This window comes from Leptonotus elevatus, chromosome 16 (genome assembly GCF_054856555.1).
Source record: "Leptonotus elevatus isolate MCC_2025b chromosome 16, RoL_Lele_1.0, whole genome shotgun sequence".
Classification (NCBI taxonomy): Eukaryota; Metazoa; Chordata; class Actinopteri; order Syngnathiformes; family Syngnathidae; genus Leptonotus; species Leptonotus elevatus.
In genome coordinates this window covers 19299191-19323625 of record NC_141254.1, presented here as the reverse complement: position 1 = coordinate 19323625, position 24435 = coordinate 19299191, and the positions used below count along the sequence as shown (strand labels likewise).

General features: G+C 49.4%; 1 protein-coding gene and 1 long non-coding RNA gene across 2 annotated transcripts in view; one reads left to right on the top strand and one right to left on the bottom strand.

Moving 5' to 3' along the window:
• Positions 1-4639, bottom strand: part of LOC147161253 (uncharacterized) — a 43705-nt gene extending 39066 nt beyond the window's left edge. Inside the window, exon 1 of the long non-coding RNA XR_015097379.1 lies at positions 4579-4639. This is a non-coding gene — a long non-coding RNA (uncharacterized LOC147161253). The remainder of the gene's footprint in view (positions 1-4578) is intronic.
• dchs1b (dachsous cadherin-related 1b) overlaps positions 1-24229 on the top strand; it is a 44858-nt gene extending 20629 nt beyond the window's left edge. Inside the window, exons 5-29 of the mRNA XM_086098206.1 lie at positions 3240-3431; positions 6214-6445; positions 7150-7386; positions 7456-8514; positions 8784-8971; positions 9054-9150; positions 9680-9837; positions 11354-11794; positions 12661-12956; positions 13425-13540; positions 13927-14166; positions 14245-14370; positions 14841-15050; positions 15259-15515; positions 15803-16009; positions 16660-17056; positions 17611-17724; positions 17838-18049; positions 18135-18286; positions 18358-18488; positions 18637-18923; positions 19232-19373; positions 19448-19619; positions 19867-20276; positions 21093-24229. Of these exons, the coding sequence (XP_085954332.1) occupies positions 3240-3431; positions 6214-6445; positions 7150-7386; positions 7456-8514; positions 8784-8971; positions 9054-9150; positions 9680-9837; positions 11354-11794; positions 12661-12956; positions 13425-13540; positions 13927-14166; positions 14245-14370; positions 14841-15050; positions 15259-15515; positions 15803-16009; positions 16660-17056; positions 17611-17724; positions 17838-18049; positions 18135-18286; positions 18358-18488; positions 18637-18923; positions 19232-19373; positions 19448-19619; positions 19867-20276; positions 21093-23149 (8130 nt within the window). The 3' untranslated portion in view covers positions 23150-24229. The remainder of the gene's footprint in view (positions 1-3239; positions 3432-6213; positions 6446-7149; positions 7387-7455; positions 8515-8783; positions 8972-9053; positions 9151-9679; positions 9838-11353; positions 11795-12660; positions 12957-13424; positions 13541-13926; positions 14167-14244; positions 14371-14840; positions 15051-15258; positions 15516-15802; positions 16010-16659; positions 17057-17610; positions 17725-17837; positions 18050-18134; positions 18287-18357; positions 18489-18636; positions 18924-19231; positions 19374-19447; positions 19620-19866; positions 20277-21092) is intronic.
• The last annotated feature ends 206 nt before the right edge of the window (positions 24230-24435 follow it).

The window sequence follows — 24435 nt, the reverse complement described above, 5'->3', positions numbered from 1 at the left end:
CTGGCATATTTTAGCATCGCGGCTCGCCAGGCACGTGAGCAAACACATCATCATCATCATCATCATCATCATCGTCATCGTCGTCGTCGTCGAGGCCATTGTGGTCAAGATGGAAGCTTTCATTATATTATCTCACAACTTTGTCTTTAATTGGCCATATTTGGTCACAAAATGCTTCATGAAGTGACCATGTGATCTCATCTCAATGGAAAAAAAAGAGAACAATAATAATGTGGTATCATCATTATAAAAGGATGACATTTAAAAAAAAAACTGTATTTACACATTATTATTATTTCATTTAACCATGAGGTGATTTTTTTTTTTTTTTATCTGAGCATTTCTACATCTGTCCTTAGTGTTGCCGTGGAAAATATTTCAAACATTTTCTTGCTTTCATCTTGCTTTTAGTCTCTTGGGTCCATTAAAAACGAAATTTGTGGCTAAAAAGCTAATGCTAACACCACATATTATCCTCTGGCCGTGCCATGTGGTTGCGTCATTAGTGGGGCAATAATTTCCTATCATAAGGAGGCGCTTGTGTAAAAATAAAAGATGTAATGACAGTGCTGGTTCATTGCACATCCGTTGCAGTTCTGTTTTGAAAGCGTGCACGGCCGCACTTTGACCTTTGGGAGTCAACGGAGAAAACGTCTGTCTTGCTCAGGACGGGCGAGCTTGTACTTTTATCATGGCAAAGATGTTTGGACTTCTTCACAGAAAAGATGATGAGATCATTGAAGAAGAAACAGATTACGGCACTTTAAAAATCGGACAAGATGCAGCCGCCATCTTGGCATGGTACGATTCTGAAATTCCTCTTAAAAGGTCAGCTCGTCGTCGGGCAACGTGCTCGATTTACTTTTGCCACTTTGAAATATTGTACATTTCTTCAAGGATATGACCAATTGAAATTGTGTCATATTTTGTATTATGTTTTGAGTATCGACACTTTTTTTTGGTACGTGCATATGTTGTCACCTCAAAAATATATTCTGTGAGCTTTAAACAATCGTTAAAATAAAAAAAAACGAGGGGAAAAAACGGTGGTGCTTTGTTTTGAAAAGTTAAGAGTTGAGAATGTTACTTACAAGACAAGATATTACGATAACCACCGTTTGAATTATTGTTTTTTTTTTTTTTTACAATCCATCAAGCCAAGCTAAAGTCTCGTTGTTGTTGCTGTTCCTATTTTCCCTCGTTATGTTCATTAAGGACGCCAGCAGGCTGTTTCCCCCCCAAATATAGAAGTCAATCTCTTTGCTCCGTCCCATTTCCACGCCCCCCCCCCCCCCCATCCCACCTCTCATCCCTCTTGAAATTCCAATAATAATTTCCAGCTGTGAACGCCACATGAAAGCGGTGGCTGTAATGGGCTGCTGAAAGGAGAGGACGGGGGAGAGATGCTCCGCAGGAAAAAGAAATAGGAGGTGGGGGGGGGGGGGGGCATGGGGGAGGCTTCACATCCAAGGTCTCATGTTGTCATCGGCCCCGCCAAAATCAAACACCACCCCCGCCCCCGCCCTCGCCTCGCTCCGTAGATCTTAATTGTACTTAACTCGTCAGCGCCGGAGAAGCAAATTGATTGGGAGGCTTCAGAAGGTTGACTGTGAGGAATGCGGTGAGTGCGTGTGTGTGTGTGTGGGGGGTGCGGGGGGGGGGGGGGGGGGTCGAGGGGGGATAAGGAGCAAAAGCAGTAAAAACAGCACAACAATGTTTTCGCAATCACTCCTCACGAAGCCAGGTGTCCGTCTTTTTTAGGGCCTACTCGCGTAGGAATGCACACAACCACTCCAAAATAATCCACACAGTCAAACAAAAGCAAAAAAAAACTCCACAAAAAATGTGCCCGCGGAATATAGTGCACGTGATCGTCATTGGGTTTGCTACTCTGGCTATTCATGGCGACTGCAATGTTACACAATACAAATCGAAATAATCCACAGCGTCAACAAACAGTATAAATAGAACCACTCAATTATTCACTGAATAAAAAATAAAAAATAAACGTCCACGAGATGCTTGGTAAAATGTGTGTCATAATTCATGTGTCTTCATCTCTGGTTGACAGTAATCCACAAAGAAATAAATAAATAAATAAATAAAATGCGAGCCTAATATGCTACCACTACAATTGCTACTCCTGCTTTTATTGTTGTCATTCACATTCCACCCGTTGTGGCGCTCGCCTTGCATTTATGGCGCTTTACATTTTGTGGATATAAAATGTAGCCACGCTAATAAATCTCTACTTGCTTAAAAGGTTAAGCCTTGAGCGTGTCTGCTAAATTTATTATTAGCGCCTTCACGTGGCGCGCAGATGTTTTGTCCACGCGCTGCAAGCACGTTTTCTCTCCGCCGTAAAATCGACTGAACGTTTTAGCGCGCAGGTGCAAAGACCCGCTGCACCGTCGGGACCTCGCTAAAAAACATCCTGGCAGGTCAACGCCATATTTGGACAAAATGACCTGCCGCTCAAAGAGATGCTCGCGATTTGCCTCGCGTGCTCCTCCTCGCCCATTTTAGGGCATAATCACACTCACTTAGACAATAGAAGCCCTAAAAATGGCTAGAAATAATCCACAAAGTAAATACACGTCGCAGTGTCGGCAATCTCGCACAATAGAAATCAGCAGAAGTACATTTGAGTGTGTTGCGCTGTGACTGCTTTTTTCACCACTTCTTCATGATAACAGCCACCTCGCACATTAGAAATCAACAGAACTAAAATAATCGACAAAAATCAAGAAAGTCCACAGCACGCTCGATTTCATAACTACGATAAAAAGGAAAACTAATCTACAGTCACAAAGGACCCCCTTCAACACTTTTCATTATTGATCATAACCATGCACAATAATAACCAACAGAACATCTAGAAATAATCTACAAAGTCAAGTACGTTCATGGCACATTCAATCACATCGATGTACGTGCCATGCAATTAATGCAGTCGATCCGTTGGCCACTTACTCGTGATAGCGACCACCTCACCCAATAGAAGTCAACGCATAACTGAATAGAAATAATCCACAGTCCAACCAAATTCGTAGTACGTCGGGTCACATGTACATGAGATACTCATCGAGCATTCCAGAATAACCTCCACTTTGCACCATGGACATAAACACAACATCTAGAAATCATCAAGAGTAAAACTACAACTTGATGAATCCTATCCAAAGTGAAAATAAGTCACTCGAGATGAACGAGGTGTTTTTTTTGGTCTGGTTTTCCAGGTGTCGGCCACAGACGGCGACCGGGGTTCCTTTGGCGCGGTGTCGTACGCGCTGGCCTTGGGCTCGGGCGACGCGGCGTCCGCTCACTTCGCCATCGACAAGGAGAGCGGGCAGCTTTGCACCGCCGGCGCCGCCGTGGACCGCGACGAAGGGCCCGACGCGTTTGAGCTGACCGTCACCGCAACGGACGGGGTAAGAAGCGACCGTTCTGGCAGTCGGGCCGGAAAAAAAGGACAAATTACGCAAAGACGGCCTCTTCAAACCCATTCTCGTGTTAATTTTGCTAACAAAAACTAAATACAAACATTTTGGTCAATAGACATCTTTCACCGGACGAAAACTAGACTAGACCACAACCAGAATTCATAAACCATGATTGGAACTAAATCAGTACGCGTTTTCATCGACTAAATAAGACGAGATGAAAATGTTGCTCAAAGGACTCAAATCTATGGACATTTTAGTTCACAAACAAAGACGAGACGAAAATGATGATTTTGTAAAATCCCGTCTCTGCTAATCTGTCACTAACTTTTTCAAATCTGCAGCTCGCGAGTGCAACGTAACGTTAATGCAACAGATCGAGGCAAACGTTCAAGCAATGTTAATCCGACCGCTAACTAATGTTGGCTAATTTACTGGCTTGTCATAATAGCCACTTGTTGAAATACTGTAAATGTGTGTGAAGTTGTTTTAAATCAAAAAGATGAGAGAAAACTTTATGTGATTAGGAATGGGAAGATCCACTTCTGTCGCGATCCAATCCGGATCCCGATACTTTGGTGGCGATCCGATACGTATTGCGAGACTTTTTTTTTTGGCTAGTATTATCCTTAACATGTGTATAAAAAAAAGGGGGGGGGGGGGATTATCCGGCCAGGATGACCCATATTTCACGTACTCATGTTTTTTTCAACTTTTTTTTTTTTTTAATCGGGAAAACAATATTATCATGCATTATCAATGTCAGCCATCTGTTTTGGTAAATCCGTAAATAATATCAGTAAAAATGGGGATCAGACAAAAGTTTTCCATTTAAAATCATTGCCCAGACTGTACATCCATTGCTAAGAATTTCCAAAAAAACGTCTCTCAATCCGGACCAACGTTGCCGTCTCCACTTTATGCCCACTTTGACCAAACATCAAACGATTAGCTTCTCCAAATCTGATTTAAAAGGGAAAAAAAAGAAGGAAAAGAGCAGCCCACAAGTTTCTTTCTATAATAAATCCCCAAGATATGAAAGAACGCAATCAATGCTTTCCGAGAGGCTTTTCTTAAACTGAATTGTTCGCAGGTTTTTATATATTACATTTAATCTCGAAAGGTTAGGACTTACTTTTTGAACCCGTGTGCCTCGTCGTCATTCATCTGTCATTTCCCGAAGCGCTTCTCCTCACGCGGGGCCACACCAAGCTGGAGCGTTTCCTGGCTGGAGCTTCCTGTTCCGGTGCTCCAAAAGTCCAGCCATTCTCTGCACGAACTATCGTGACTGGCGTGCTGAACGAGTTCAAAAGTCCAACTTTTCGACGGCGCGCGCTTCCTTCGGGCGCTGTTGTGAAGCGCGCGAGCCGACGGTTGACGCTGCATCGGCGGCGTTCGCGTTTGGTTGCCTCAACCCAAGCCATATTAGCTCGTAGGCTAGTAGGCTACACGCTAGTTCGTGTCTTTTTTCCGAGTGGCCTCTAAACTGTGGTGGCGCAGTGCTGCCACCTATCGGCTTGACGGATGAAGTGATGACAGGCTCCTTTGTAAGCAGCTGGTGGTGCAGACGCTGGACGGCAAGAGAAGGAATCCAAAAGTATCGATACTCAAAATTTTGTCACTTTCATTTGACCAAAATTAGACAAATAAAATTACGTTTTCTTGGACTAAAATAAAGACTAAAATGCTCAAATCTAGTGGATTTTCCCCAAAATTCTACATTTTTGCGAGAATGAGTATTCGGGTGCGACCACTGTTAAACGTACCAGCTCAGTGGAATAGTGGTAGAGTGTCCGGCCTGAGACTGGGAGGTCGTGGGTTCGGTCCCCGGCCGGGTCATACCAAAGACCGTAAAAATGGGACCAATTTGCCTCCCTGCTTGACGCTCAGCATTTACGGGTTTGGATTGGGCGGTTAGATCAAATGATTCCTGAGCGCGGCTGCTGCTCACCGCTCCCTCACGGGTTGCCTTAAATGCGGAGAACGAATTTGGCTGCACTTATTTGGCGTGACAATCAGTGGGACTTTAAAATGTGGATTTACGAAACAGCATGACTGACTTTAAGTCACTGAATGACAAAATTGAAATATTTGACTGGCTAACGAAGAAGTCAGACAAATCCATCCAAAGGAATTACTAAATAAATAAATAAATAAATGGCCCACTAACTGTCAAGCGAGCTACAGCTAAATAACTAGCCAACTTTCTTTCCAGTTCCAGAAGTCAAGTCGGTGCGGCGCATAACATCACAGGCTGAAATGATCACGATGAAGTTAAAACCATCATTTAGAAATTCTATTAATCCTTTAATACAAGAACAATCAAAGATAAGTCATTGGCGGTGATCCGCCTCAGCTGTGTCTGCACTCGAGTCTGCAGCCGAGAGTTCTCGGGATTTGTTCCCTCCTCGGCAACAAATCCGCAGATAAGAAAACTTTGGTCTTAAAAAAAGCGCATCATAAGTAGGATTTGACAAGAAGTGTGCTTGAACCAAACCCAAGTCGCTCTACTTTATTGCTCGTATAAAAGAAAGCCTAACGTGGCGTAAAACCGGTCTTGCCCGTCCGTCCTTTCGCAGTCACTTTGTCTTTCCTGCAATTGATTGCTTGGCTCAGATTTGCGAGCATGAAGTGAAGCGAAAACAACTCGGTGTTGCACGGGCACAAAAACGGTGCGTGAGGATCCTCCTTGCCGCGAGATAAGCTTCTTCATTACAAAAGCCGTCCCGCCGGCTCATCTGGACGCCATTGTCGCTTTTTACCTTTTAAGGGCGGCCTGAGCTCGGCGGTCAACGTGAGAGTTTCGGTGGCCGACGTCAACGACAACCGGCCCGCCTTCTACCCGGTCCTGTACGCGGTCAGCCTGAGCGCGCACAGTGCCCCGGGAACATCCGTCGTGCGGGTGACGGCCTACGACCCGGACGCCGGCGAGAACGGGCGGGTGACGTACCGGGCGGCACCCGGGGGGGCTTCTGCCTTCTTCACCCTCAACCAGGACACGGGTAAGATCAAAGACCAAACACTATTACAAGTTGTGCGGCGATCCAGTTGCCAGCGTAGCCTGCCGCAAAGCGTTGAGTACTTCAAGACCCAAATCTGGGTAGGCTGCAAAGCTCAGTTTAAACGGAAGGTGGCAGCAGAGTATAAGAGATCAACAAGGGCCTTGTTGTAAAAAGCTGTTTTGCCCACAGTTTTAAACAGATTTGTGAATAATGACGATCTGGGTAGGCTGCAAAGCTCAGTTTAAACGGAAGGTGGCAGCAGAGTATAAGAGATCAACAAGGGCCTTGTTGCAAAAAGCTGTTTTGCCCACAGTTTTAAACAGATTTGTGAATAATGACGATCTGGGTAGGCTGCAAAGCTCAGTTTAAATGGAAGGTGGCAGCAGAGTATAAGAGATCAACAAGGGCCTTGTTGCAAAAAAGCTGTTTTGCCCACAGTTTTAAACAGATTTGTGAATGATGATGAAACTTAGCTACATTCTCATGCCAATTGCTGCAACAAAGAAATAGATAGAAATATACTTTTTTTTCCTGATGAAAGAAAATACTCTATTCTTTCTTTTGGTAGCTTCCATGTTTTGATAGCAATAGAACAGAATATTCTGCAGGCCTTGCCAAAATCAGTCGAAATAGCGCCGGCGTGAAGGGGGTTGCTTCAGTGGCTGAGAGTCAACGAGTTGAACATCTGTCCCCCCCCCCCGCAGGTGTGATCTCCCTTTCGCGCTCACTCCACGGCAAAGCCAATTCCATCATCCCGATGGTGATCTCGGCGCAGGACGGCGGCGGCCTGACCGCTCGGGCGGACGCCAGGGTGAACGTGAGCGTGGTGGGGGGCTCCGTGTCGTCGCCCGTGTTCGAGCAGCCGCAGTACTTCTTCAGCGTGTCCGAGGATGTTCTCCGGGGGACGGCGGTGGGAGCGGTCCGCGCTGCCACCAGAACGGGTCAGGAAATCATCTGCCGGTTCGGGTTCCTCACGGACATGTTTAACGCTCCTTGTGTCTTTGGTTCAGCTCCGCCCAAAGAAATCTCCTACTCCATTTCCTCTGGAGATCCCGACGGTTACTTCACCGTGGATAGCTCGACCGGAACCATCCGCACCGCCCTGCCCCTGGACCATGAGACCTGCCCAAGGCTGGACCTGGAGATCCAGGCGCGTTTCGGCTCCCCTCCTGCTTTCGGGACCAGTCGAGTGCGCATTTCCGTCTCGGACGTGAACGACAACGCACCCACTTTCCTGCCCTCCTCGTCAGAGTCCCTCCTCCTGCCCGAGGTCACCAAGATGGGGACCGTCATCTACCGCGTTCAGGCCTCGGACAAGGACTCTGGTCATAACGGTCATCTAAGCTTCGACTTGGCGTCGGCCGGCGTCGCGGGCAGCAGCGGGCAGAGGACCTTCGGCGTTGATCGAGGCAGCGGGGAGGTGCGTCTGATCGGGGGTCTGTCCTATGAGAGCGTCCCCCGCTATGACCTTCAGGTGGTGGCCAAAGACGGCGGCGCGCCTCAGCTGAGCTCCGCCTTCACCCTGGTGGTTCACATCCAGGCGCAGGATGCGCAGGGCCCGCACTTTGACACTCTGACGTACCGCGTGGAGCTTCGAGAGAACTCTCCTCTCGGCACGCGCTTCCTTCAGGTCCGGGCTCTCAACAGAGAAGCCTCCGGGAACGGCGGCGGCGGCGGCGCCTCCTCACCGTCCGACATTTCTTACCGCCTGCGGCCAGACGGCGATGCGGCCGGCTTCGGCATCGTGCCCGATAGCGGTTGGCTGTTTGTGCGAAGCTCTCTGGACCGCGAAGTCAAGGACGTGTACCTGTTGACCGTCATGGCTACCTCGGGCCAGGGTGGGACGGCGAGGACGGGCAGCGCCACAGTCAGGGTGACGGTGACGGACCAAAACGACAACTCCCCCAAGCTCAGCCAGGACAGGGTGTTCCTGGCGGTGCGCGAGAACCTGCTGGCGGGGACGGGCTTCGGGAGGGTGTCGGCGGCCGACCGGGACGCGGGACCGAACGCCCGACTGACCTACAGGTTGCTGCATGCTGACAGACACTTTCAGATCAACTCACAGACAGGTGACGGCTGACACTCAGAAATAACCCAACGATGGGTCGAAAATGGACCGATCTTCTACTTTGAGTCCAAAAATGGGTCTTTTAGTGTAAAACCACTGATTTGAATATATGACTGGATAGATTCCCCCACAAAGTGGATCGGCACAAAGTAGATCAGTCCATTTTTGATCCATAAATGGAGTTACTTTTGATCCAACTATTTTTGAGTGCAAAACGTTTTTTTGCTGTTCGTCATCTCTGATCTTTTATTGTTCCTTCTTCCCTTGCAGGGGAAATTAGCACCCGCCAGGCCTTGGACCGTGAGCAGCAGTCCAGCTTCCAGTTGGTGGTGGTCGTGCAGGACGGCGGCACACCTCCACGCAGCGCCACGGGCACCGCCCACGTTAGCGTGTTGGATGAAAACGACCACGCTCCCAGTTTCGCCCACGCGCGACCCGATCGAGAGCTAATCGTTCAGGTGTTCATTTTTCCTTCATCGGCGAATCCATTTTCAAGCTGAAATACAACAACCGATATTTAATCACGTTTCTGCGTTTTAGGTGAACGAGGGGCTTCCCTCTGGCGCCGTCATAGGCACGGTGTCCGCCAAAGACCCGGATGAGGGCGAAAACAGTACCATCTACTACTCGTTAGAAGGCAAGACTTACTGTACAGCATTTCCGTTTTCAGTCAATTCTCGAATTTGACTCTATTTAGAGTGAGACCAAACGGACTCAGCTTTCGAGTAGGCTAATATTCACACTTGGACGAGAGTAAAATAAAGAATTGAAAATCTCTGTGTGCCCTGCGATTGGCTGGCAACCAGTTCAGGGTGTACCCCGCCTACTGCCCGAAGCCAGCTGGGATAGGCTCCAGCAACCCCCCGCGACCCTTGTGAGGACAAGCGGTACAGAAAATGAATGAATGAATGAAAAAAATTAAAAGTCACTCCGGTGGTGAGGGATGAACTTACGACCTTCATCTTGGGCGCCTGCCACGCCCACCACCTGAGCTATGCCCCTCCTACTCGTTTGCTCACATCCTCAGGAGCTGCGTGAAAACTGCTAAACACAAATAAAGACTTGACTTGAGTTGCTTGTCATTTCGTGAGGACAGGCCTGTTTTTTTTCTTTTTTTTTTTACTGGCCTACATTCTCTTCATCCTAACTTTTGATTTCCTCCAAAGGCCCTCGAGTCGAGCGCTTCTCCCTGAATGCCGCCACCGGGGAGCTCCGAACCGCCGCCCCACTGAGGTGGGCGGAACGTGCCGAGTACGTCCTGACTGTGACCGCCGCAGACCACGGAACGCCGAGCCTCAGCTCCACCTGCCAGCTGCGGATACAAGTAATCAACTATCCTCAGGAAATCCTGATCTGGGGGGCTCGAGTAAAAAAGGAAAAAAAGTGTCACACCGCAGTCTTTTTATAGTCGTTTCTTCAGTGCAGCCTGTCAAAAAGATTGTGAAACGGCGCGAATATGAGCCCGGGAGTCTGCGCCTATGCAAACAAAAGCATCCCTGCAGTCTGAGTGCTTCCTGCTGCGAAGGTTAGGCGAGTAATCAGAACCTGGCCTGAGGGACTTCGTCCGGTCGGACTTGTCGTGAACTTGTGTCAACCCCCCCCCCCCGAGATCAGCACGAGTATCTGTAAGGGACGGCGATAAGCTTCAGAAGGGAAAAGGTGGCTAATCCGAGGACGGGGGTGGCGGGCCTGGTTTTAGATTTTTCCTCACCATACTGAGATTAGACGGAGGGGAAACGGTCGCCTCACAATCGAACCGCTTCCATACGGGATGTGACGAGAGAACCAGTTGCGTCCAATAGCGGCGTGTGAAAGCTGCCGTAAACATCTCGCATATTATAGTTTGGGAATTTTCATTTTAGTTTTTATTTCGTTTTTGAGTTTTTATTTTATTTCGTTTTTCAGGGTAGTTCTGTTCATTAGTTTTGGTTATTTTAAAAATGCTTAGTTTTAGTTTTAGTATTAGTTTTCATTTTTTGTTTTTTTAAATGTGTGTTACTTGTGCACAATATTCAATAAACACCATGGTAAAATGTAAAAGCAACTAATTTCGACTGAGTTAAATGAAAAAGCAGGCGAGGCGAGGCGAGCCATTGGAGCCGAAAGCCAAGCAAGTCAAAATTGTCGTCTTGGAGCGACGTCATCTGAAGGTTTCTATTGGCTGCTGCTGGATGACGTCACTTCAAATATCCTTATTCCGGTTAAATTCATGTACTTAAAATCACATTTAAAATCATCCCCCAAAGGCAACACGCATTAAATGAATTGCCAAAGACTCGTTGGTTTTAGCTAGTTTTGTTAACATCAAATGTAGTTTCAGTTAGTTTTCGTTTTTTTAAAAAGCATTTTCATTTGTATTTTATTTCGTTAACGAAATTGTTTTTTGAATTTTAGTTGTATTTTTTTTCCGTTATTTTCCGTTAACTACAATAACTAAAAATATTCTACCAAGAGAGAAAAGTAGTCAAAAATATTTGATCCAGAGTTCATGATAACCATCGCAGTGAGTAAAAAACAACATCGAGAATTTTATTTTTTTCTTCCGCGTGTGTTCATGCAATCAAGCAGGAACTAATTTAGTGGACGGATTGCATGCGACGTTCGCATGCCACGCGGGTAATTATCTTCATTACTGAAAGAAACAGATTTTTGCTCAAGGTTGCATCCACGGAGGTTCAGGCTTGATTGTTTCTCGCTGCGCGGCCTTCAAAATCCCTCAAGACCTTCCGTAGTGGAGCAGATGCAAACATCAGCAAATCAAATCAAGTGATTGGAGCAGGCAGGCAGGACTTGCGTGAGAAACGCTGACCTGGCTTTTTCTCCCTCCTCCCGGTCTGCAGGTTCTGAGCTCGGCCAAGTCGTCCCCGAAGCCCAACGTGCTGTCCATGACCCTGAACGTGGTCGAAGGAGCTCCTCCGGGCTCCGTGTTGGGTTCGGTGCAGCAGTCTGAAGCCGCCGCCGCCGCCGCCGCCGATGGCCAGGTCACCTACCTGGTGGTGGGCGGGACAGACCCGGATGGAACTTTCATGGTGGACCGCTTGAAGGGCGACGTGTACCTGGTGCAGGAGCTGGACTACGAGAAGGGTTCCGAGTACACGCTGCACGTGGAGGTGTCCGACTTCTCCCGGGCCTTTCCCAGCAGCCGTTTGGTGAAACTGAGCATCCGGGTGCAAGACAGCAACGACCATTCGCCACAGTTCACGGAAGACCCCGTGGCCGTTGTGGTCCCCGAGAACCTCCAGCCAGGAGCCTCCATATACACCTTCCAGGCCGTGGACAAGGTAAGAAAATGCAGATTCTTCTTCAAAAGTCACCTTTGCTGTGCTCACGTAAAGGATGCCAACTTGAACCTCACTCGCCCGATGAATGTCTTCTGAATTTGAAGTTTATGAACAGCAACTGGCAAATTTCAATGAATAAAAGAATCAACAAGCATCTCAAAATTGTGCTTAAAAAGCTCCAATCTCAAACGCAATTACTCGGACTTGGGAAAATTCACACTACTTTGTCACGCATCCGTCTTCTGTCTACATTTTTGAAATGTGAAAATATTTGCACTTAAAGCAACACTAAGGAACCTTCAGTTTGCGTTGATTATGGCGGCGCCATATGGACAAAAGCGGTATTGTTATGTCTGAAGAAAGACCACATTTCCTATGAGGACAAGCGCATTGCGTCGTCTCCTTTTCGCTCACGCCGGCGAGTGAAATCCGGGCAAATGTTGAACCTTGACTGTCCTTTCATCCGGGTGGGAAAAGTAAAAAGTAAAAACCCTGCCACAGTTTGGCTTTAGCCAGCTCCCGAGCAAGTAAATGAGCACCATGAGAGGCAGCTAGGGAGCTAGCTAGCTAACACCTCTGGCTAAAGCCAGACTTTTTTTTTCTCCCCCCCGTTTGCTTTTCTGCCTTTCTCTGGACTCACGACCAACAACGAGGCGCTCTAAAGCAGCTCCAACAACCTGAAGTCTTGGTCGGTTGGCAGCCTGTGCTTTTAGCGTAGCGGTTAGCAAGCTAAACAAACACTCGGCCCTGTGAGCAGACAGGGATTCATGCAGACCAGCACTTTGCACAATAAAAATAAACACAATGACACGAGGTCACCCCACAGTCTTGTGTAGTGAAAGTAAGTCGCCACTTGTGTCGCACAGGACGGCAGCGGTCCAAACAGCGAGCTGCGTTACTCCGTGGAGCACCATTGGCCGGAAAAGGCCGACCTCCTCAAACTGGACCCCGTCAGCGGTGTCCTGACCCTGGGCGAGACGCTGGACCGCGAGGCCACGCCCTTTCTTCACCTGGTGGTCCGGGCCACCGACCAAGCGGCGGACCCCGCGCAGAGACGTTGGGCTTCGGTCACGGCGCAAGTGTTTATCACCGACCAAAACGACAACGCTCCCGTCTTCAGCTCGCCGGCGGCCGTCAGCGTGATGGAGGATCAGCCCGTCGGGTATGTTAGCTTGCATGGAGGACCGAGACGGACAAAATTCGAAAGGAAGAAGGAAGTCTCGCCGGCTTGCCTTGGAGAACTCCAGCAATGGCCGACCATCTGCTGTCACCTCGACTTGTTGCGGTGACAGTGGAGCAGATAGTCGGCCATTGCTGGAGTTCTCCAACGCAAGCCGGCGAGACTTCCTTGTTGGCCGAGCCGCCGACCAATGAAAGGCGGTTTGCAACGGCGGAGTCCAACCCAAGACACGCTTAGGACCGCCCCCTCATTCGAATAACATTTCGTCCTGGCAGCACCAAAACTGCCAAAATAAAAAAAAGAAATGATTAAATAAATGAATAAAAGTGAAAATAAAAACGGATATAAAAAAATATAATTCAAAAATTAAATACAAATGTATTTCTTTATGTGTGTGCGCATCTCAGTTGTTTTTCATTTCCATTGCGTTTTCTCTCCCTTCCTGGGCAGCTTTGTGATTTTGCACGTGATGGCTCGGGACGCGGACGAAGCGGAAAACGGACGAGTGTCGTACAGAATCCGGACGGGAAACGGCGCCGGTCGCTTTAGCCTGAACCCAAACACCGGTAAGTGAGACCACCTTTCGACCGAGTGTGGGGTCTCGAGAAGCCCACCAGATGAAAACTGTTTCATGAGGCAAAGCTTTATGAACTTGTGCACGAGATGATTTTTTTCTCGGGGTAATATTTCACCTGAGGTTGAGGTCAGGTAGCGAACTTGATGAAACTTCCAGATGGAGTGAAAGTCTTCTGGGTGCGAGTTGTTTTAGCCTGCGGTTTGTTTTCTCAGACGCTACGCTGTAAAAAGCTAACCGATATAACAGAATTGTACTTTTTAATTTAACATTTTTTCGAGTAAGAAAAAAAAAAAAGATGAAATAATCGATGTGGTCACTTGCTCTTGCCAGTTATTCCGAAACGTCCCGTCAATAAAAATAAAAATCTCCTCGCAGGCGCTCTCTCCATCTTGAAAGCGCTGGACCGAGAGGAGCAGGAAGTCTTCAATTTGACGGTGGCGGCCGAGGACGGGGGCACGCCGTCGCGCTCCGCCTCCCAGGATCTCTGCGTGCAGGTGATGGACGTCAACGACGAGGCTCCCGTGTTCCACAAGGCCGAGTTTGAGACCCAGGTTCTGGAGAACCAAGGGCCCGGCACCACCGTGCTGACGGTGGTCGCCACCGACCGAGATCAAGGTTTGCTTCTCGGGACGTCGCGGCAAAAGTACTTTGAAAGCTCTTCCCATTCATTGGTTGGCGTGTGTTGCTACGCAGGTTCCAACGGGCACGTGACGTTCGGGGGGGTGACGGAGGAAGGCTTCGTCATCAACCCGTCCACCGGCGTCATCACCACCACCAGGGAGCTGGACAAGGAGCTTCGGGATCACTACATTCTCACCGGTACGCAACCTGACCTGTGGTTTTCGTAAACGGCAAAGTCAACTGCGGGACATTATGAATGACGGTCCCGGGACATTCTCCGTCTTTCTGTTGCTCGCGTCAGAACTGAACTGGAGAAGAGCGCGTTCCGTTTTGCTAGTTATGCCGTTATGTCATCAACAAAAAAACCATGACTTCGGCTTATATTTCTGTTCCTGTAAACGCCCAATGAAAATCCAGTTTTCAAACGCTCGTTCCTAAACATCAAAGACAACACGCCAGTCACGATGCACCAAATCCAAAAACTATTCTTCAACAGCTTCACGACGTTTTCATCAAAATACAGAGTACGGTCATTGTTTACGTACGCCTCAAAGACAACGTGGTCGGTTGTAGATCTTGAAGCACTTCCAACAGTTAACGTCAAAGACAACGTCCAGTCCATCCAGTTTGTCCATGGCCCAAACCCCCCCCCCCCTCTTTCTGTCCAGTGTACGCCCGCGACGGAGGTCTGCCCCCCAACTTTTCCAAGGCGACGGTGCGCGTGGAGGTTGAAGACGTGAACGACAACGCTCCGGCCTTCGCCCGGCCGTGGTACGGCCTGCAGGCGCCGGAGAATCAGGAACCCGTGGAGCTGTGCGTCCTCAAGGCGACTGACCCCGACTCGGGTGCCGGCGGGGAGCTGGAGTACAGGATAACTGGTGAGCGCCATCCCGTCGGTCCTCCTTGCCAACTATTTCATTAGTCTGCTGGCACCACTTCTTTGTTTTCGGCCAGGCCCGCCTGCCTATAAAAACTGATCTACGGGTTTGACGCAAGTCTGGCTTCTTGACGTTGGACTTTAAAAATAGTACTTTGCCTCTCTGGCTGAAATCGGTCCTCATTTTTGCGCCAACTGCTCCCCTCCAGCCGGAGACCCGAACGGGGATTTCCAACTCCACGCCAGCACGGGAGCCCTGTCCACCCGGCGGGCCCTGGACAGGGAGACCAAGGCCGTATACACCCTGGAGGTGACGGCCACGGATCGAGGCGGCCCGCCTCTCGGCACCGTGGTCACGGTGGAGGTCCGAGTGTTGGACGTCAACGACAACAGCCCCGTTTTTGGCAGGAGCGCCTACGGTGCCGACGTTTCGGAGGATGCCGCTGAGGGATCGCAAGTTCTGACGGTAGACAGATGTTCTTGTCTCGTCCTCGGCCCATGACTTGACTTTGTCTTTTTTTGTTTTTTATAGTAAAAATGGTTCTTTCACATGTCAAATTTTTGAGCATTTTTTCAGAAAAAAAAGGTGGACTCTAATCAGAATCATATTTTCTGCAGTAAACAACATTTTATTTGAGAAAAAAACTACAAAACAAACAAGACTTACTTTCTTTGTTAAAAACAAAAATGGATGATATCTTTTTAGAAAATGTTTGGATATTTTTGCAATTGACTCTTTGCATGCACTTGCAGGTGTCGGCCACGGATGCCGACGACGACGTGAACGGGAACGTTTTGTACTTCCTGAGCTACGAGGCGCACGGCGCATTCACGGTGGGCGAACAAACGGGCCGCATCGCCACGTCGGCCCCGCTGGACCGCGAAAAGCAAGCATCGTACAACTTCCAGGTGTTTGCCGTTGACCTTTCCCCGGCGTCGCCCAGGAACTCATCCGCTCAGGTAAAACTTAGTTTGATGTTGGCCTGCCACACTGGTTTCAACTTGCCCAAAGTGGTGCCAATAATATAGTGAGGACAGGGTGGGTGTGCACACAAGGAAAATAAGAGCATTTTCACTTACGGATGCAGCACTTCATACCCCTGGACTACACAAATAGGGCGAGTGAACTCGAGTGTCGTGACCAGGCAAGAACCCAGAGTGTAGGGGGGAACAAAAACAAGCATCACTGAAGACCAAAAAAAAGAAGCATTTTCACCCATGGAGGCAGCACTTCGTACACAAATTAAACTCATTTTGTTGACATGATGACTAGAGGTGTCTGTATGAATGCAATAATGCGAACTATGACGTACACATGAGCCCCTACAGGAACGCATGAATTCTATTTTCATTGGTGGAGGCAGTACTTCATAACAGACAAAAACAAAACTCAATGCAAACCTGCTTAACTTCTGGTTTTGATGCGGTGATGTTCCTGACAGTTTAGTTGCTTGAAAGTGGCTCAGGATCTCTGTCTTGGGTGGTGTAGCCTGGAAAAGTGTAGAAGGGCTCACTCAAGCACATTTTTGGCAATATGGAAAAATCCAGTCGACGATGTGTTTACAAGCCAATAAAAAGTCACTTTGTTAACAACCTGGTCAACTTTTCAGGTGACCATCACCATCACGGACGTCAACGACAACACGCCCATCTTCATCCAGGACCCGCTGGTCATCGAGGTGTCCAGCAGGAGGTCCCAGCGGGTTCTGGCCACCATGAAGGCCGAGGACAAGGACTTTGGGGCCAATGGCTCCGTTTTTTACCGCTTCGCTGCCCCTGTCAAGGGTTTCAGCATCAACTCTCTGACCGGAGAGATCCAGGCCACGGAGCCTCTGGACACTCTGTCCCAGGCCCAGAGGACCCTCATCGTGGAGGCCATGGACCAGGGCACCCCGGCCCAGTCCGCACAGGGGGTGGTGGTGATCTACGTGAAAGAGGTGGCGTACAACGGCATTCGCTTCTCAAGGAACGCCAGAGACGTCAGCATACAGGAGAACGCAGCTACAGGTCGGACCTGGTGCAGTATTAACTCATCTGCTCCCAAAAACTTATAAATACGGTCCATTTTAAACATTACCCGTGTCCCAAAGATGGATTTATAGTGAGGTTTTTTTTAAGCTAGAGCTGCAGAAGGCTTTGATGCAGCCCCTGAACTGAAGAGAATGCTTGAATCAAGGGTACACAAACGGCCAGCAGGTGGCAGCAGAGTATAAGAGATCAACCAGACCATGTTGCAAACAAGCGGATTTACCTACTGTTTAAAACAAATTTGTGAATAACGATGAAACTTAGCTACATTCTAAAGCTAATTGCTGCAAAACGGAAACAGAATACAATTTTTTTTTTCCTGATGAAATAAGAGATTCCAATCCATGTTTTTATAGCAATAGAACACAATATTCTGCGGGCCTTGCAAAATCAGTCCAAATCTAGTCAAACAGCCGGGAGCGAAGGGGGTTGCTTCAGTGAAAGTGGCTGGGAGTCAATGAGTTAACCAGGACAAGGACGATAATCCGATTTTGTTGTCAAGGAATTATGGGTATTCTGTTCCCGTAAATCAGGTACAGCAGTGGCTCAGGCTCAGGCCCAGTTTCCAGACGGAAATCGCAAGGGGATCAGCTACAGCCTCTTCAGTGGCAACAGACTGCAGACCTTCAGGATCAGCTCGTCGACAGGTGAACGCCATCAGAAGCAGGAGTGAAAGGCGGACCTACAGCGGGAGAGAAGAAGTGATCCAGGACGGGAGGATCCATTTCCAAACGCGCTAATTCATACACGTGTTCTCCAGGTGAAATCTGGGTGCAAAGCTCCAAGGGTCTGGACTTTGAAGACACCCCCAGGCTACGTTTGGTGGTGAAGGCCGAGACCGTGTCCTCGACCTCTTTCACCGGCATCAACTTGATGCTGCAGGACGTCAACGACAACTTGCCTCGCTTCCAGCTGCAAAACTACGTGGCTTACATGAGGGAGGCTCGGGGATATGAAACGGCCATCATACAGGTAAGCCACGCCCACGCAACCCACGCCACGCCCACGCAACTACTCGCCCTTCCGAAGATTTTAGCCCCGGCGTAACTCTTCCCAGGTCTTGGCCGACGACGTGGACCAGGGCCAGAACGCTCAGGTGACCTACTCCATTCAGTCTTCGGGTATGAGCGGATTGTTTAAGATTGACCCGATGACGGGGAGCGTCACCACGACGGCCATCATGGACCGTGAGATCTTTACCCAGACCAAGTAAGAACACAAAGAGATTAGGATGCTATTTAAAGGCGGTAGTTTTTAATATATAGAACAACTTTGCCCAGGCTGGTGATAACAGCAACTGATAGAGGAAGTCCAAGACTGGCGGGATCAGCGACTCTGACCGTCATCATCGTGGATCAGAATGACAACAGTCCCACAATTCCCGTGCCGCAGGAAATCCGCATCTCAGAGAGTACTTGTCAACAGTTGTTTTTTGTTTTTTTGTATATAGTTACGAGCCATCACTTGATCGATGTTTAGCTCCAAGTTGTGATTCAAGTTAGGAGTGAATTTCACAAGTACAAGGTTGAAAATAACTGACACGGCGATGTACCTGTCAGACACGTCGATAGGTACGGAGATCACCCTGGTGACGGGCAACGACGTGGACTCTGGTCCCGCTCTGGCCTATTCGTTGCACCTGGACCCGAGCGCCATGGGCAAGTTTGGCATCCACCGCTTCACCGGAGGCGTTTCGCTCACCGCCCCGCTGGACTTTGAGGAGAAGACGTGGTACACGGTGACGGTCCGAGCCACCGACAGCCAGCACCACACAGAGGCCAACATCACCATCCTGGTGGAGGACGTCAACGACAACGTCCCGGCCTTCACGCAGGACCTCTACCAGGTAGGCTGGCCCGTCCGTCTTCAGCGCAGAGATGGCACAAAAGGACAACAGGACTGTATTTTGAACCCTTCGGTGAAAGTGCAGGATGATCAATAAAAGTAACAATTAAAAAGACACAAATCTTGACAAGGCTACTAAAATATCCTTGCATGTGGGCAAGGAGAGCCACAGAACGGTCCAATAAATGACAGCACTCGCACAGCATGAACCAAGTAATGGCTCATAACTCAGGGGGAAAAACCTTAAGTTGGAGCGCTCGTATGTCAAGGTGCTTAGCGGCTTTTTGTTACGTCATATTTCCACCCCAGGTGACCCTGCCTGAGCACACGCCAGCCGGCAGCGTGGTCGTCACGGTAACGGCGACCGACAGGGACTCTGGAGAGAACGGAAGGATCACCTACAGCGTGACGTCGTCCACTCAGGAGGGCTTTTACGTTGATCCCAGCGATGGTAGACGAGCGCTTTCCTCCCGCCGGAAGGAAAGAATATCCGACTCTGGTCCTCTGACCCGTTTTGCCTTCCAGGAACTTTGTACATCAGCCACCGAGCAGAGTTTGACGCCGAACGTCCTTCCGTCAACGTGGTCATCGAAGCTCGCGACGGCGGCTCACCCCCGCATTCCGCCCTCGCCACCGTCCAGGTTCAAATCGCCGATGTCAACGACCACGCCCCCGTGTTTCACCAATCAGAGTACAGGTCGGTTCGAGTTGAAGCGATTCTTGATGTTTTGACACATTTAAAGGACTAGGCGAGCAAAAACCAATTGCGGAATGAGAGCCGAGACAATAATCGATGCCGTAGAAAGCCGAAGCTCGGGTGTTGTGACTAGACAAGTGACTTCTACTTGCAGACGCGCAGCCGAGCGTGTGGAGGAAAGACAAAAACCCAAATAGCAATTAAACAATGATTTTCCCATGATGCGACCGTTTGTCTGAACTTCCAGGGCAACGATTTCGGAGGACGCCATCCCAGGAGTGACGGTCTTGACATTCGAGGCTTTCGACAGCGATCTATCGCGAGAAAACTGTGGCTTTGACTTTGCCATCGCCAACGGCAACGAGGGCAACGCCTTCCAGATGGAGAGCAGCGTGCGCTTCCTGGAGGGCCGCGGCTTCCAAACCGTGGGGACGCTGCTCCTGGCCGAGGTTCTGGATTTCGAAGCCAAGTCGCTGTACAACCTCACCGTGGTGGTGTCGGACCGCGGCGTGCCCCAACGCAGCTCCAGCGTCGCCGCCGCCGTTACGATCGCCGACGTGAACGACAACCCGCCGGTTTTCAGCCGGGCCGAATACACGGTGGCGTTGAGCGAAGGCGCCGTTGCCGGCACAGAGATCATGCGGCTGACCGCGACAGGTGCCTAAAAACTCTTCCTGCTTTAGTTTAGCTGGTCAAGAAGTAGAAAAGAAATTGAAGCCAAAGCTGAAACTTTCCACACGACCGACCGCAAGTTCAAACATTCACATACTGCGCACATGCACGAGATATACGCACGCGTATATTTACAAAATGACGTTATTATTACTGACACACGTGTATAGAAAAATATATTTAGTCCATATATATATATTTTTTTAGACTACATTTCCATTTCGTAACTATTAATAATCTTGCATTTTTAAATGTAATTTGAAATTCTTAATTGAGTTCCCCAAAAAGTTGACTTTCACGGACATCCGTCTCAGTTTCACTTTTCTTCTGGTTTTTATTTTCCTAAACATCGATGTTCCTCTCCGCTCATAATTGCTAACTTATGAACACAGCACGGGAGCATATTGTTATTTATATTAAACATAAATTGGGCGGCTCACCAGATCGTTCAATTTAAGCATATGCGATTTAATAAATAGATTATTCGTCGGTGCACGATAATCAGCGAGGTTAATTATTCGAATTGCTCCCTTCCGTCAAATCAAGAGCGTGTTTGTTATTGATTTATGTACGTCTCTAAACCTCCACACAATAACTCATGTATGGAACTAAGAAAGAACTATTATTTACTTATTAGTGACTCTAATTATGTCCTTCAATGTCTTCTTATATCTCTTCTATTTAGTTCCAGCTTCTTTTGTTTCTTAAATACGCTCAATATAAGGGACGCGGTTGGACGCGGTTGGACGTCTTGGTCTCACTTTGAGTTCATTGAGAACTTTGGTCTCCTGTTTTTCCCAGATCCGGACTCACCACCCAATGCGGAGGTCCAGTATTCTATAAGCTCGGGGGACGAGGTCAACCTTTTTAGCGTGGACCAGTGGACCGGAGCCCTGCGGCTTCGGCAGACATTGGACCGCGAGCACGGGTCCGCTCACACCGTCATCATCCGGGCCACCGACGGCCAAGGGCATTTGGCGCTGGTTCCCGTGGTTGTCGAGGTGAAAGACGTGAACGACAATCATCCGTTCTTCCCGGTGGGAGTCCTGACGGCAAGTATCAGAGAGAACCAACCGGCAAATTCGGCCGTGACCGTCCTCCACGCTATCGATCGCGACACGGGAGTCTTTGGCCAGCTGAGGTACTCGATGGCCGAGCGGTCGCCAGCGGCAAAGGACTTTTCCGTGGATTCCGCCACGGGACAGATCAAGAGCAGGAACCCCTTTGACTTTGAGAAAATCAATTTGTTCAACTTTGTGGCACTCGCAGTTGATGCGGGAAACCACTCCGCCACTGTTACGGTGCAGGTGTTTGTCACGGGTGAGGATGAGTACGACCCGCTTTTCACATCCTCCGAGTTCTCCTTTGAGGTCCCAGAAGATGCCAGGAAAGGTCAGAGCATAGGCCAAGTCCTGGCTCGCGATGAGGACGGAGGCGTGGACGGGATCGTCCTCTACTCCGTCCCCGCGAGCTCTCCGTACTTTGACGTCAACAAAACTAGCGGAGTGATTTTCCTCAAGCTGGACGGCTCGGGGAGCGGTCACAGCAGCAGCAGCGGCGGATCGGGTCGGGCCAAAAGAGAAGCAAGGCTGATGGATCTGGAGGTGAGAGCTCGTAGTCCTCTGGACGCATCTCGCCACGCCACGGCGCACATCTCCGTCGACGTCACCAACACGGGCTTTGGCCTGGCCCCCGATGTCAACGTCTTGATGATTATCATCGTCGCCGTGTCACTTGGCGTGATCGTTCTGCTCGTCGTCGTGGCGGCGGTGGTGTTTTTAGTCAAGTCGCGCAGAAGGAAGAAAGCCCAGAATGCGGCGAACAGAAACGTGGCCTCGGGAACCGCTCTGAAGAATCTGGGCAATTGTAGCTCAGGGCAAGGGGGGGAAAGAATCTACCACCAGGCCTTGCCAGGATACGTCGGAGACCAGGCGGGTGGCGGCGGGGGTCCGTATACAAGAGGAGGATCTCTGGATCCGTCTCACTCGAGCGGGAGAGGATCCGCCGAGGCGGCGGAGGATGACGAAATCAGGATGATCAACGAGTACCCGCGCGTGGCCTCCGTCAGCTCATCCATGCAGGAGCACATGTCGGCTCGGGGACCAGACTCCGGGATTCAGCAGGATGCCGACCAGCTCTCAGATGTCTCTTGTGAGCCGGCGGCTTTGGAAGGGAGCGCTTGGTTTAAAGGCAAGAAACTGGGCGGCAGTCTTAGCGGAACTCTGCTGTCTGGCCAGCTCCCCCCGGTCTACAGGGACGAGGGAGGCGGCTACCCGGGAGTCGGACGGGGACTCAATATTTGCCTCCCCAAGGACTACTCCTTCCCAGAGGACGGCAAACCATCCGCCGATGGTTCTCTCACCGCAATCGTGGCCAGCGATGAGGAGCTCCGCGGAAGCTACAACTGGGACTACCTGCTCAACTGGTGTCCTCAGTTCCAGCCGCTGGCCAACGTCTTCACGGAGATCGCAAGGCTGAAAGACGAGACGGCCCAGCAGAACCCCAATCCGCGCCAGCCTTTCCAACCCAAGCCCAAAATGGATCCCAAACCAAGAATCGACCCACCGCCGCTGATCACGTCGGTCGCCCACCCAGGGGCCATGTCCGTGCCGCCTAAAGTCCCTGTGATCGGACGGACGTTCCCCCACTTGGCGTCCCTCCGCCGTTCCCCCATCAGCCACGAGGGTTCCATTTCGTCGGCAGCCATGTCGCCCAGCTTTTCGCCGTCGCTTTCCCCGTTGGCGGCTCGCTCTCCGGCCGTCTCCCCCTTCGGCGTCAACCAGGGACCCTCGGCGTCCATGATCAGCACCCGGGAGCCCTCGTTGGACAGGAGTCCCGATCATGAGTTGAGAATATGAGGGCCAAGAAAAAGGACTATTTCTCGAACTATCGCATACAGGTTGACAGGGGCCTCCTCCTCCTCCTGTGAAATCGACAGCAGGGGTTCTCAGACTTTTTGGACCCTGCGTGAAAAATCCAAGCACACCCTTGTAATGTTCAAGGCAACTTAACATAAATACTATTTGTACCCGTAAATGCCATCAGAGTTGGTTTTAATGGTGTGTCCGGCCCACATCTAGGTATGCACTTTTGGAAAAAATAATTTTGTATTTATTGCCCCCGGACCCCGGTGAGAGACCCCCCTGCTCTACAGGACCACCCACTGTGTTTCTGATGCCGACTTGTGGCATTGTGGTTGGTTTCCATGTTCCCTCGCTGACCACTTTGATTCCGTCTTTTTGCGTTTCAGTGTTAAAAGTCATCAGGGGGGGAAACGAATGCCAACGGATTGTTTGATGTGCCAATGGGGGACAGAAATGGAGGTCTTTGCCTGTTTGTTTGATTTTGATATATTTTTTTACTTCAAATATTGATTTAAGATTGTGTTTGTGCATTTTGTGGATATGTATATTAGAATGTATGAAGACTAGGCTACGTGCGTCTGTGATTGTTAGTCGGTTAGCACCTGCAGTCGGGGCTGATACGGGAGCGTGCGTTTGTTAGCGTTATTTATATAAACTAAGGAGGGGGTTTTCTACTTTGTTGTTTATTTTGCCAAATCAAACCAGTTCCAGCGGGATCACCTCTGTGTCTTTACAATGAAAGTGCTTCCTGCATTGATGATGATGATGATGATGATGATGATGATGATGATGGTGGTGTTCATCTCAGCACAAAGGCAAATATGCAAATGTCACCGCACATCGCCCAGCATTGCCACATGGGTCAGGGTTGGGTTCGAGTTGAGGGCAGAGGGTGAAGAATCAAGCGTGGGTTTTGGATTCGAACAACAAACTCATCAAGCAGTGCAGGTTTTTTTTAGTCACCATCTCATTTGCATAATACGATCATGTGTTTTCTCAAGCCTCCAAATACAAAGTACTGTACTCGTATTTAAAGCAACAAAATAAACCCCCACTGATCCATTTTGACACAAACTGGAGTCTGCTTTTTTTTTTTTCCTCTTTGAAGAGTTGAGCAGTGATCAAATGCTCTGGAAATGATGGACAGTTGAGCTGAAGTCCAGGATTCTGTAGATTTTGGGGGCGGGGACATTTCACATCTGTTCATCGCGAGTGTGTGCGTACTCCGACCGAGAAAGCTCATATGAATGCTATTAATGCATAGACAGCGTAGGTGTACC